Source organism: Onychomys torridus, chromosome 2, assembly GCF_903995425.1.
Source record: "Onychomys torridus chromosome 2, mOncTor1.1, whole genome shotgun sequence".
Taxonomy (NCBI): Eukaryota; Metazoa; Chordata; class Mammalia; order Rodentia; family Cricetidae; genus Onychomys; species Onychomys torridus.
The window spans coordinates 102,319,412-102,333,395 of NC_050444.1; the positions used below are offsets into that span (position 1 = coordinate 102,319,412).

Here is a 13,984-nt window from a genome sequence, read left to right on the forward strand (position 1 = left end):
AACAAAAGACAAAGGGTGTAGGAAGGATCATAATTCAAGTGGGAAGCCTGCTCGATAGTCCCAGCTCAGCACAAGGCTTTCCGCGTCTCCTTGACTTCAGTGGGCTGGATGTCAGCCGCACTGCAAGGCGGCGTTGCCCAGGGGTGTGAAGAAAACACTTAACTCTTAAAACCTATTCCCCGATCCTCAAGGAGCTTACAACAGCGTTGGAGAGATTAGCGGGGTAACTAACACTTGAGGGCGGTCAATGAAACGTGAAAAACGACTTGGCAGAAGCCTTGGAGGAGGAGGAGGAGTTCACAGTTCGGGATCACTGGGGGCTGGGGGCTTGGCAGGAAGGCTTTAAGAGGAGGGATGTCAAGGAGGTCCTCGGTAGGGGTGTAGCAGGGCGGGGAACCCGGGCAGCCCAAGCACCCCGGACTGGGGGGAACTCCGGCCCGCGGGCGCGCACGCGCAGCTCTGCAGCCGGCGCCTGGAGCTCGCCCGCGGGAAGCGGGGCCGCGAGCCCCGTGCGCGGTCCGAGGCGGGAAAAGCCGTGCGCATGCGTAGGCCGGCCGGCCCGGCTCCTGAGGATGGGGAAGGGAAGGTGGAGTTTTCAAGCGGGAACTTGACCCGTTAGGCGCCGCGGCCATGGCGGCGCGCTCGCCGTCCTCCCCGCTGCCTCCGCCCCCGGCCCGGCCGCCGGGCCGTCGCGGGCGCGGAGCCGAGGTGCACGCCGTGCGCAGCGAGGCCTCGGGGCTGGCGGGCGCCGCGAGGGAGGTCTTCGCGGATAAAAGCGACCTCGTCTGGAGGGGCGAAGAAGGGTCAGGGGGCCGGCGAGGGCCGGGCCGGGCCGCGGCCGCTCTCGCTCCAGTCGCCAGCGCGCCCCCGGGCTCCTGGCGGCCAGAGGGCCTCTCCGTGGCGGAGGCGAAGGCGACTCGGACGCAGCTGCTGGAGGAAGAGCTGAGCAGCCTAAAGGAGGAGCTGGCCCTGTGTCAGGTATCAACTGGCCGCCGGCCTTCCCGTCCACCGCCCGGGCAGGGGCAGCGCGCCCGGCCGCCCGGCCGCCCGCCGTCGCCCCCGGGCTCTTGTTCGCTCGCTCGCTCGCGGCCCGGGCACCCGGGGAGCCCTCCCGGGACGCGCTCTCCAGGCTCCACGCCCGCCCGGCGGCTCAACCCATCGGCTGCCTGGGCAGCAGCCTCGGCCCCTCTGCAGACGCGGGTTTCCTTTTGCTACACGCTCTCCAAAGGCGCCTTCCTCAAAGCCCAAGTTCCTGGCGGTGAACTAGTGCCCGCGAGTGGAGCGCACTCGGGAATTGAAATAAACAGGACCGTGTCACAAAAATAAAGTTTCACGGATGAAGTAGCCTGCTTTTAAATTTCAAACCCACACTTACCCCTGTTCTTACGTTGTTAACCATAAGTTCCAAACACAATCACCGTTTTTTAGAAAGCCTTGGGACTGGGGAGTTCACACATAGAATGCTCCTTATTCATTTATTAACTTCAGTGATTCCCCCTAGACTATTAACTTAGGATGATCCCATAGATGATGAGTGCGAAGTCACATACTTTCATGTGACCTTGGCGGAGGAAAGCAGTTGTTAAATCAGTTGCATTCAAATCACTTCTCACATGAGTTTTAGGGTTTGTGTAAACTAAAGTGAGCTTGCCTGTCCTTCAGTGCACAGAGATTTGCTATTTTTGTTTTATTCTTTTGCTGGGGGTGCGTTTTGCTATCTTACCACCATCTCCTAGGATTTGTCTCGAACCTTATATTGGGTTAGGAAGAAGGACGTCGTTCAATTAATTACAGGTCTTTAAAAAAATTAAATTACTGTCTTTAAGAGACACTAATTAGGAACTGCCAACAGAGACAGAGCAGTATTATCAGTTCAGATTAGTAAAGCCTTGTCCATTCCCTTATGGTTTGCTCTGTTGGGCTCTCTCACCCTGTTTTATAGGCCTTTGCTTAAAAACAACAGAATTTTGTTGAACTTGACTATAGCTTTGGTTAAGTAGATTGAGGAGCAGTTAGCTGACCCCCCTCCCCCTTCTCATTTTCTATTCGCTGGAAAAAGAGCAAAGGGATAAAACAGCAATGAACTAAAAGCGTTTTGTCCACTGTAAACCCCACCCTTGGGGAATTTAGAGATATGCGCTCATGCTAAAGGAGCAATCTAAGACACCACCCACATTTTCTGCTCTGTCCCTCTACTCTCACATTTATAACCTTAAAAATGTGGCTTCAAATATGGCATTGACCTTTGTGATCTTGGGCATACCTTGACTAGGGAGTTATTGCAATACTTGAGGCAGATGTAAGAAATAGAAATGGTCCTAATTAGCTTAGAATGGCTAACTCTTGAGATTTGATACTACTATTAGATGATTGGAGATATCTCAGTAAATTCTAGAAATGAGGTTGGCAGCATCCCTTATCACCAAGATTATAGCCAAACCAGAGTCCTACTAGTGGAAATAATTAAACTCCGAGTTGTTTTGTAACAAAGTTAAACCTTTAGGTTTTTGATGTGATTTCTTCTTCTTACTCATCTATAAATGACACTGTATAGGGTCCTGAGACTATATAGGGTCCAAATGTTGTTGGGAATTGCAACCCAAAGTAAATTCGTTTGTATCTCGCCTCCCTGGAACACATGTGGCCCCCAGGTTAGCAGAAGGAAAGGGTGATTAAATGAGTGGAAATCTGTCTGTCGTGCTTACTGAGGGAGGAACTTCTAAATGGAGCATTTCCCCAAGATTTTCAAGATGTTTTTAATGCCTTATTTTATTTGTTTAGAGATGACTTCTAGGCTATTATTTGCTTTTATTATGTCTTTCAAGACTGTATCCTGTTTGTGACAAAATGCAGGACAGTATGTGGATGTGCACACTCCTCACCATTTGCAGACTAGCAGATGAAACAAAATGATGTTGGATTTATAAAGCTTGTGTGTGTATGGGGCGTTATTGTAGCAGCCAACAACATTTACAAACTATAAGTCAGTTTTAGATGAAAATTATTTAGGGCATTTAAGTGACAGACATACATGTTCATTACTGAATTTAATGATAAGCTTTTTGAAAGCATATGGTATTGGGAATCAGAATATTTGCTCAGAGAAGTAAGTTGTATTTTATAACTACCATATATTTAGCTATGTTGAAGCCTTGTCCAGGCATTAAAAACAAACAAGGGGTTGGGGATTTAGCAAGCGCAAGGCCCTGGGTTCAGTCCTCAGCTCTGAAAAAAAAAAAAAAGACCCTTGTAAAAACAAACAAATGTAGACTTAAGAATGCATCTTGCAATTGGTTTCCTCACATAGATAGAAGCTATATTCTAATGGAGTAGTGTTCTTGATGAATAACCGATATGGGAGGGCCCAGATGCCTGTGGGTAGGGGCCGTCCTTAGGCTGGTGTTCCTAGGTTTTATAGGAAAGCAGACTGAGCAAGCAAGTCAGCAGCGTTCTTATACAGCCTCTGCTTCCGTTCTTGCCTCCAGGTCCCTGTCCTGCCTCAATTCCTTCCTTGTTTCCCTTAGTGATGGACTGTGATCATACATGCAAGCCAGGTCATTTCCTCCCCAGAGCTGCTTTTGCTTATGGTGTCTTTATCACAGAAATAGAAAGCAAACTAGGGAAGCTGGCAAGATGGCACAGTGGGCAAGAGTGCTGCTTCATTTTCAGATCCCACAGTGGAGGGAAAGAACCAGCTCCCAAAAGTTGTCCTTGTTTTTCATCCACACATTGTGGCAAGAGTGTGTCCCATTCTCTCCACCCCCAAAGAATAAAAATAAACACATTAAAAAATGCAATAGGACAAGGGATTAGCAGACTTGTGGCTTTAGTTGTAAATGGCCACGGTCAACTTGTTTCGAGGAGGTGATATTTAAGTAAAACCTTGAATTAAGTGTGGGAATCATCAGTATGAAAACCTGGATGATGGTATAGCATACCCAAAGACTCTGGTTCAAGCAGAGCAAAGAAGCCAGCCTAAGGATAGGGGAGCATGATAGACATCTTGGAGAGGTGTATATGAGACCAGATGGCATGGAGTTTTAGAGTCTTGGTAAAGAGTTAGGATTATTTGCCCAATCTAATGGGAATCCATTGGAGACATTTGACCTGTGAGTCTAAGAGCCTCTTGTAGAGATATAAACAAGAGTTGGAATTGATTTGGACTAGGGTGATAATGGTGAAGGCGTTGAGAGTGATTAGAATAAGGATATACTTTGCAGATAAGGCCTTCTTTTGTATAGGAAGTATGGGGAAAAGAGAGCCATCAAGGTTGACTTCTCCCTACATTTTAGGTGTTTGAAATAATTAATGAGATAATAATGCATTTCTAACATGCAGAAGGGCAAGTTTGTGAGAGGATTATGGATCAAGAGTTTTATTTCAGACAAGTTAAATTTAAGAAGTGCCTTTTAGGCATTCATTTGGAATTGCCAAGTAGACAGTTGGCAATACAAGTATGAAGGATAGAGAAACTATAGAAGGATTGGTTTGTAAAACTCTGTTAGTTGTATAACATCAGGTAGGGCATTGACTCTTAATTCTGAGTGCATCTCAGAGCTTCGAAAGAATTCTGATATTTGGATCTTATCTAAGACCAGCTAATCAAAACCTCTAGGTCATCATTATTTTTTTAAAGATCCCCAAAGTGATTTCTATTAACCGGAATTAATAACTGATGTATCTAGTAAGTCGGAAACCGTCCACTGGATTCAGCAGGATAGAAGATCGTGGGAAATGTTAGTATATTGGTATAGAGGGAAATAGATTTGCCAGGTGTAACCTTTGGCATGACATCTGTTTAGAGCTCCTGCTCATTTTTACATCATCTTGTGTTTTAACTGCTGCTTTCTAAGAATTCTTTGTATATTGGATACAGGTATTTTATCAGATATGTCTTTTATAAATATTTCCTTTCAATCCATGGTCTCCTTTTGGCCTTTTCATTTTTAAAATATTTTATTGAATCTTTGGGAATTTTATACAATGTATTTTGGTCATATTCACCCTGCTCCTCCCCTTAACTTCTCCTCAGTTCACCTACCTCCCTACTGCATCTCTCTCCTTCCCTCCCTCCCTCTCTTAAAAGTGTGCCCATATACTCTGTTGTACCCGGTCCACTGGAGCATGGTTGACCTTCCAGGGGCCACGCCCTTAAAGAAAATTTTCCCTCCCTGAGAAGCCATCAACTGTCTATAGTTTCTCAGACATAGGGAGGGGCTCCCAGTCTTTTTCCCTGGGCAGGACATCTTACTGAAAGCATTGCAGGGTGAAGGAGGTGAGAAAGTGGAGGAAGCGGGGCAAACAGGTCTTTGATGGGTTTGGGGTCCAGGGAACTGGAAGGCAGCAGCAGATGAAGGGCAGCTTCCTCTCAGCCAATGTCACTGAAATTCCCTTTCAGCACTTGCATCACAAAGTGTGGGCAGCAGCACTATCAGTATTAGATGTAGGCTATCAGTATAAGAAATTTTTAAAGAAGGTTTACCTACCATACTTTCAAATGTTTTTCTAAAGTTATTTTTGTGGGTGTGAGTATTTTGCCTGCTTGTATATCTGTGTATTATGTCTATGCAATGTCCAAGGAAGCAAAAAGAAGGTATCAGGTTCCCTGGGACTGGGGTTACACATGCTTGTAAGCCACCATGTGGGTCTTGGGCACTGAACCATGGTCTCTAGAGAAGCAGCTAGGGCTTTTAACCACTGAGCCATGTTCAGCCTCCTCCTGCTATACTTTTAAAGAATTCATTAGTATAATTATAGAAGTAATAGTAAAATAATTGTTTTTTTATATTTAAATTTAACATAGTATCATCTCCTGTCAATAGAAACAACATACTTAACATGCTTTTTATTTCCTTAAGGCTGACAAAGAATTTGTATGGTCTTTGTGGAAACGCCTCCAGGCAACAAATCCGGATCTCACTCAAAGTATCAGTTTGGTTGTGGAAAGGTGAGCTCTCAACTTAATATTTCATGAGTCTTGTATTTGATAAATTTGTTTTTCTTTTATATAAAGTTTAAAATTGTCAATACCCCAAAATATTAGTTTGATTTCCAAATGACTGCCATCATCACAACATTGTAATTACTGCCAGATCCTTCATGTAGGCCAGGCTGACCTTGCACTTGCTATGTATCTGTGGATGACCTTGAACCCTGATCTTTCTCCCTTCTCCCAGGTGCTAGGATCTTACTACTCATAGTCTGACATACGAGTCCTTAGCAGTTAAAAGAAAACTGTGGCATAGATACTAGATAAGAGAGTGTATGTAGGCATGCCACACTTCTGGGAGACATCCTTGTTGTTTGGCTTCTTACTTGACAGCTGCCGGATAGGAAACTCCCTAGACTGACTCAGTTTTCCCCATTACATAATTGCAGCATGTTCTTGAAAATCTGAGGTGACTTTGCCAGAGTGTAGGAAGTGTTCTGGGATAAGTTGAGTTTTCATTTATACTTCAATATTGCCCTGTAGGGATGCTCAGTCATTTAACTGTAGATTATGAAGGCTCTCTGTGGTCATTAGAAACACTGGAGTGATGCTGGTACTCCTCATCACACATTTAGTATGCAGTAGTCCCCTGACATTTAACACAGTGATTAACATACTTGCTTTCCTATTAAATGGATTTCATTATATTTCCTAAATGAGAAGCTAAACATATGGATATCTTTTCATTTCCTCATTTCTTTGCTGGAATCAGGCTCATATAACCTGTGTATAATTTTTGATGACTTTGCTATATTCTTGTTTGGGGTCTCTAGCCCTGTGATCGTTCTAACAATATCTGCTTTTTTTTTTCTTGTTAAAATCTGTGATACATGCCAGACTATGCTGAATTTTACCATCCTTGATTGTTGTAGATTCCTAAAATATTGTAATTGTCTTTTCCTCATGTTGCTTGTATGTCCAATTTATTAATCACACTTCCCTTTTGATGATCAAAATTACCTTTTGTTGAAGCTTCCTGGTTGCTTTTTCAGTATGCTGAAAATAAATGTTTTCTGTTCTATTTTTTATTTGAATCAGTACAACTTTCTAGAAAAGTTCTGGCAGTTGAATTGACATTTCTGTGATCCTATTCTTCATCCTTTTTTCTTAATACTTTTTTTTCCAACTTAAAAAGCTATCCTCAATTTTTACCTACCTTTTGCTTGAACAGAAGGAAATAGTGAAATATCATCAGGCCATTTTCTCATACTTTATAATTTCCAATTTATACTTTTAATGTACTAATATTTTTAGTTGTAGAAGAGTACACACACACATATATATATATTTATATCCATACAGTTTATAAATAAATACATACTTGAGGTGTGTTCTCAAACTCTAAAGCTTTTTGTTCCTAAGATGTATAATAAAAATTGGAGAGATTATTGCTTTATAGCTGTGATTTTCAAAATGTAGTGTATATAATTTGTGTATAATTAGAATTCTCTAGAGGAACAGAACTAATAGAATGAAAATATATTATTAAAGAATTTATTATATTGGTTTACACAATATGGGCTGAGTAATCCAACAATGTTTACTTACTAGAGAGGCTGAGAATGTGGTAGCTGCTCAGTCAAGGAGACTGGATGCCTCAGCATCCCAGTGTGGTGCTGAAGGCCTGGAGGATTCCTGAAAGGCTCCTGGTCATCGGTCTACATTGGAAGGCCAAAGAAGGAAGCTTCCAGTATCAGCGTAAAACGGCAGGAGCCACAGCAGCAGCAGATGAGATACACAGATCAGCAGGGAATAAAAATGAGCAGACAAAAGTGGTAGTTTCCATGGGGCATTTTTATATTTGGGTTGCCACTAAGAGGTGCTGTCCAGTTTCAGGGAAGGTCTTGTCTCTTAGTCAATTCAAAATCAAGTCAGATTGATAACTGTGATGGCTAATCTTGTTTGTCTACCTGGCTGCATCTGGAACTGGGCATTCTTTGAGGTATTTCTAGAACATAGTATTTGAAGTGGGAAGACCCCTTTAAGTTTGGGTGGCATCTTTTGGTGAAATCTCAGCCCCTATCTGAACGTCACTCTCCTCCCTTCCTGGCTTCACCCTCTTCTCATTTTCCTTCTTTCTTCTGAGTCTCTGTGTTAACCCAAAGCAGAAGCACCATGCCGGGAGAAGAGTAGAATCCCTACTTCTCTCCTGCACCTTGGTTGGTCTTGGCATCAGTAAGCTTCAGCTGGAGCAGGATGAGAAATACGTGAAGACGCGGAACTACTCTTGGCTTGCAGCTACCTGGGTGTACTCCCCATACTGCTGAGCTGGAATGGCCCAAGGAGGGAACCGTCTTGATGCAGTTCCCACACAGTCCTTGCTTTCTATTTTCTATTTAATTTTCTGTATATTCTTCAACAGATACATTTCCACTTGTTGTTTGCCCTAGGACCATTTCTAGAAGCTTTATGTGGTTATATTTTATGTGTTATAGCTTTCACCAGTCCCACTGGAAAGCAAGTTTGAGGAACTTTTCTTTCATACTGTTGTGTCCAAAGTTCATTGCTCCGTGTTTGTTGTTTTAATCTGTTAAATTTTGAATGATTTTTGATTCAGCAGTACATGACCTAAGCACTAGACCAAAAGCTACAGACAGTTGCAATCATGAGTTCTACTTGATGAAACTCAGTGGCAGAGTGATTGCTTAACATGTGTAGTGTTTGCTCTCTATATAATCCTTAGTACTGCACACACACACACACACACACACACACACACACACACACACACACCTACCTTCATCAACAACATATAAAGTTCCTGTTTGTGCCACATCCTGGATATAATATTACTTTCAGACATTTGTTACTTTTGCTCATCTGAGGGTTAAAAAAAGTGTCTTGGGATGGTTTGACTGCATTTCTTTTACTGTATGCATTAGATCTGAGATCCTTGTTATACTCTCTCCTGTGGGCTTTTCTTACATACGCCTTCACATGCCCATTGCCTTGGCATTTCCAGTTCATGTCCTGTGGAGCCTTTCAAACCTAGGATGTTGTGTGTAGAGCTTAACTGGCTTTTCTTTTGGAGTTACTTTACTACCTAACTTTTTCCCTGCCACAGACAGGCCGTTTTCTTCTTCTCTCTAGATCTCACACAGTGAGGGCGATCTTTGATACCTTTTAGCCTCTTTCTAACAGAAAATCAATCCTCAAGTTCAGTCCCTTTCTCCTTTGCAGTGTCACTCAAACCTGGTAATTCTTCTGTCCTTAACTTCTAAATCCTCTGTCTTGGCTCTGACTGTCTCAGCTTTGAACATCATACTGATTTAGTTTTCAGAATCACTCTCTTTTGCATCTTCACTTTGAAACAAAGGAAGATGTGAGACACCAAAGAGGAGAAAACTGTAAAATTCAGGCTAGAAGTAGTGAGTGGTAATTTAGGGATTAATTTAATGGAAATCTAGAGGAAATTTATAGCTGTTTGCTTAAGTGCCTAGGAGACACCAAATGTTGCAAGAGAACAACTTCAGGCATTGGGAAAAGTCTACAAATGGCCATGTATTAAACAGTGTTAAAGATATTAACTGAAAGTCATCTGTCAGACACTAGTCAGTGCGACAGGAAGTTCCAAATTTAGCCATTTAGATTGCTGTGTAGTGGGAAAGGATGGATATGGTCAATTTATAATGGAGTTTGATAAGCATTATGATAAGGATATTCATATCATTGTGCTTTTTTTATTTCTGGATAGAGACACACAATATTATTAAAATTCTATTTTAGGTAGTTAGAAGTTTATTGTATCATTGAAAATCAACTTTTGATTTCCCTAATAGGAATGATATGACATAAATATCGAATATTATATATATATATATATATTACATTTTGCTTTATTTGCTTGTAGAAAGTATAATTTCTTATTTATTGTAGGTTGTACTGGCTGGATTTTTATCATTAACTTTATGCAACTGAGAGTTTTTTGGGAATAACAACCTCAGTGTTTTGGAATTGCCCAGATCAATTGGCCTGTGGCCATGTCTGTGAGAGATATCCTGACTAGTGATTGATGTGGAAGGGTCTAGCCTCCATCCCACTGTGGGTGGCACCATCCTTAAGTAGGTGAGTCTCTGTGGTACAGGAAAGGTAGCAGGGCATGGTGCAGTGAGTGAGCTGGTAAGCACCATTCCTTCATGGTTCTGCTTCAGTTCTTGAAGGAGTTCTTACCTTGATTTCCCTCAGGGATTTAGTGTGATCTGGAAGTGTGAGCTGAAAAAAACCTTTTCTTTCTTAGTTGCTTTTGCTCATGGTGTTTATCACAGAAAGAGAAAGGAAACCAGAACAGAGATATTTAAGTTTGTCTTTTTTTTTTAATCTTTTAAAATAAATGATGACTGCCAAAGCACATTTTAGATATGATATTTTTACTGGGTCTGTTATCTGTCTAATAGTCTGCTGTATCCTCAGATGCAACCTTTGCACTCGTGTATCACTGAAGAGTTTTCACCCTCAGCCAGCTTTTCTTCTAGCATCTTAATTGGTCTTAATAAAAACCTGGAGCCAGATGTCAGGGTAAATGCTGAAATACCTGTGAGACAAAGGAGCAAGCCACAGCCACCTCTCACCTTGCCTACTCCTGAGCCTGAAAGGGTGAGCTCCTGTCTCCTCCCACCTTACATAACTCTATCTGCCCAGCTATATCACTTCCTGTCTTCACCTCCCTAGTGCTGGGATTAAAGGTGTGTGCCACCACTGCCTGGCCTCTGGTTAACCAGTGGCTAGCTCTGCATTCTGAACTCCAGGCAAGCTTTATTTGTTAGACCACAAACAAAATATTATCACATGTATCAAAGACCTTGTCTGTGCATCTAGGGCAGGAGAGAGTGGTGACTGGAATCTCTGATGAGTGTTTTGTGACCTACTCCCTTATCCTGTGAGGGAATGTCAGTAGCCATTACCATAGACCTAGCTATCACTGTGTTTTCTTTATTGTTTTGCTATGTCTACAGGCCAAGGTAATGCTCTAGATTACCACAGCAACTCTACTTCATGATGGCTGATTATCTTGTCATGTCCTGAGGGAATAATGCACAATAATTAGCTTCCTGAATTCATTTTTGAACTTGATATTTTGCATATTTTAAGCTGCTTGTTGAATAGGTGTCATATCTTACTGTGATGGTTTATTCTTGGTTGTCAGCTTAATTGGATATGGAATCAACTAGGAGTTACTCCCATGATGGGTTTATAAAAATATTTTCCAAAAAGACTTAACTGAGGCAAGAAAGACTCTCCTCCTGAGTGGGAAGAACACTGCCCCTCCATTGGCAACCCACATGAAAAGTGGACTGAGAGAAATGAGTGCTGCCCTTGCCTGTCTGGTTTTGTGCCTTTCTGGCTAGTGCATCTATCCATATGTTCTCGTTGCTGCTGATTCCATCCTTGGCTGACATTGGAATCTACCTTCTTTGGCCTTCCAATGTCTACTGAAGACCAGCAGTTTTCCTGGAATTCTCTAGGCCTTCGTTGCCAAATTGGGACTATTGAGACATTCAATGTAGTGCCCTGAACAGCTACGAGGTTCTTAACTTCTACCATGTGCAGACAGCCTTACTTGGACTACTCAACCCATATTATATAGTCCAATCTAATAAATCTCCTTTGTAATATATGCTCATTCTATTTATTCTGTTCCTTTCTTTAGAGGAGCCTTATATAAAAACCATATTATCATTTATTTTGTTATACTCTATATACTATTTATGATCATTCTTTTCTTATTTTAATTTCCTTATTTAAATCCTGTTTTACTTTGAAGGAAGGTCTTGGTATTAAAATTGTAACACTCCTCATGCCTCAGCCCCTAAGTGCTGGGTTAACATGCCTGCATCTTTATTTGAAATCCAGAGGTGATTGCCAACACTGTTAATAAGGATTATGACAGGGAACAGAGTACAATGAGGTATGGTAATTTATAGTGGAATAGGGTGATAATTTCTGTCTGTCTGTCAGTCTGTTTCTCTTTCTCTTTCTCTCTCTCTCTCCTCTCTCTCTCTCTCTCTCTCTCTCTCTCTCTCTTTTCTCTGTGTGTGTGTGTGTTGGTTACATTGAGTGAAATAGCTCTATCAGATGACAAGGTGAACCACAAAGGGTTGATAAAAAAGCATGTTTGGAATGCATGCTCCATTGCCATAGTTTGGTGTCATTTTTTACACCTCAGGTAATGCTAGCACTGATAGAAATGACAGGCTATTAATGTATGATAACCCTTTTGGTTGTTCCAAGTGATTTCTGGTACATTCATTTCAAAGTACCCATGTTTCTATGTATATGATTGAAAATAAATATTAAACTAGAAACAAAATTTGGTCAATGTACTATCAAATAATGTTTTAATATTTTCTTGAAGAATTTTGTAAACTTTTTTAGGTGTCTTATGCTTATATAATCCATTTTGAGTTACATCCTAAAACATACTCATTTTTATTTTATGTGTTAGTGTTTGCCTACATGTATGTATGTGCACTATGTTTGTGTCTGGTATCATGGAGACCAAAAGAAGGTTTTCGATCCCCTGGAACTGGAGTTACAGATGGTTGTGAAATGCCATGTGTTCTGAGAACTGAACCTGGATCTTCTACAACAGCAGAAATCTCTCCATCTCACATTTAAAGTTGATTTTTTATATGTAGTATGAGACCAAGGTTCAATTTTATTCTTTTAAAAACATTAATTTATTATTATTGTATATGTGTATGATGAGGTAGGTATGGGAATGCCATAATGAGATAATTTTGATGAGTTGCTCTTCCTCTTCTGTCTTTAGCTGGGTTCTTCATCAGGCTTACAAAAGTGCTTTTATCCATAGAGTGGCCTCACAATCCACATTTTATCCTTAATTATTGGAATGTATAGTCCATCACACTTTATTTAAAAGTTTATCCTTTTTGCACTGTGCAATCTTTTCAAAAACTAGCTGATGGTTTGTTTATATATGGACTTCCTTGTTTACTGTTTTATAGATCTGTGTTTATGTGCTTGTGTCAGTAACATATTGTTTTGATTACTATAGCTTTGTGATTGAATTAATAACCAGGAAATGTGATGTTTCTAGCTTTGCTTTTCTTGCCCAATAATTCTGTTTTGTATATGAACTTTTTTGAATATTTTTTATTTTTATGTGAAATTTCCTGCTGTAACTCTGACAAGGTCAATATTGAAACTATAGATTGCTTTGGGTAATAGGGGCATTTAAAAAAGTCATTTTTCTGGTTCTATGATGATGAGATCAGTTTCCAACTGTTTGTATTTCTTTTGTTTGTTCTCCAGTGTTCTCTAGTTTCCCATTTCACCTTGTTAAGCTTATTCCTAAGTGTTTATGTTCTTCGTTCACACTTGTACTCAGCAGGTTCTTTTGAAGAACAAAATAGATAGAATGTTACATATTGTGAGGGGAATGCCTCTAGATCTCCTGTGATAAAGGCTGTATGTAATTGAAAACCTGGTAGCAGTCCATGAGGATGCCTCTATAGCCCCAATCTGACACCTAAGGCTTGGAGATTCCTGGGGAGTTGCTGGTCGGTGAGGGGAGGCTGATACATTGTAGCCTGTTGTCTGTAGACCATACAGCAGCAACAATAGGTGTACTTACCTACCAGCAGGAAGCAAAGACAAAGAGGCAGGTGTTGCTACTTCCTCCTTGGACTCCTTCCTATCTGGGCCCCCTTAGAACCTGTCTTCCTCTTAGTCCTTTCTAGAAACTCACTCATAGACCTGGCCAGAGTTTATTCTAGATCCCAACAAGTTGACGCAGTCAACACAAACCATTGCATTGATATAAATGGGATTGCTTCTAGTTTTTTCTTAGAGATTGTGCTGGTAATGTACAGAAACATACCTGATATACATTGATTTCTGTATTCTGAAACTTTGTTGATTTGTTGATTTCTGAAGTATTTTTTTCTTTAAGGAGACTTAATTGTTTTCTCTAAGTAAGAATATGCCATCTGCAAATAGGATATTTTACTTACTTCTTTTTATTTGAATGAATTT

The 13,984-nt window shown here is 41.2% G+C and overlaps 1 protein-coding gene across 9 annotated transcripts in view; it reads left to right on the forward strand.

The window, feature by feature from the left end:
- Window positions 1–477: 477 nt before the first annotated feature.
- The window catches only part of Cntln (centlein), a 253,782-nt gene continuing 240,275 nt past the window's right edge, over window positions 478–13,984 (forward strand). For 7 of the 9 annotated variants that reach the window (XM_036178204.1, XM_036178206.1, XM_036178205.1 and 4 more), the window contains exons 1-2: window positions 478–978; window positions 5,859–5,947. In XM_036178204.1, coding sequence (XP_036034097.1) covers window positions 631–978; window positions 5,859–5,947 — 437 coding nt within the window. In that variant the 5' untranslated portion in view covers window positions 478–630. The remainder of the gene's footprint in view (window positions 979–5,858; window positions 5,948–13,984) is intronic. The other 2 variants (XM_036178210.1, XM_036178212.1) reach the window with 1 other exon arrangement.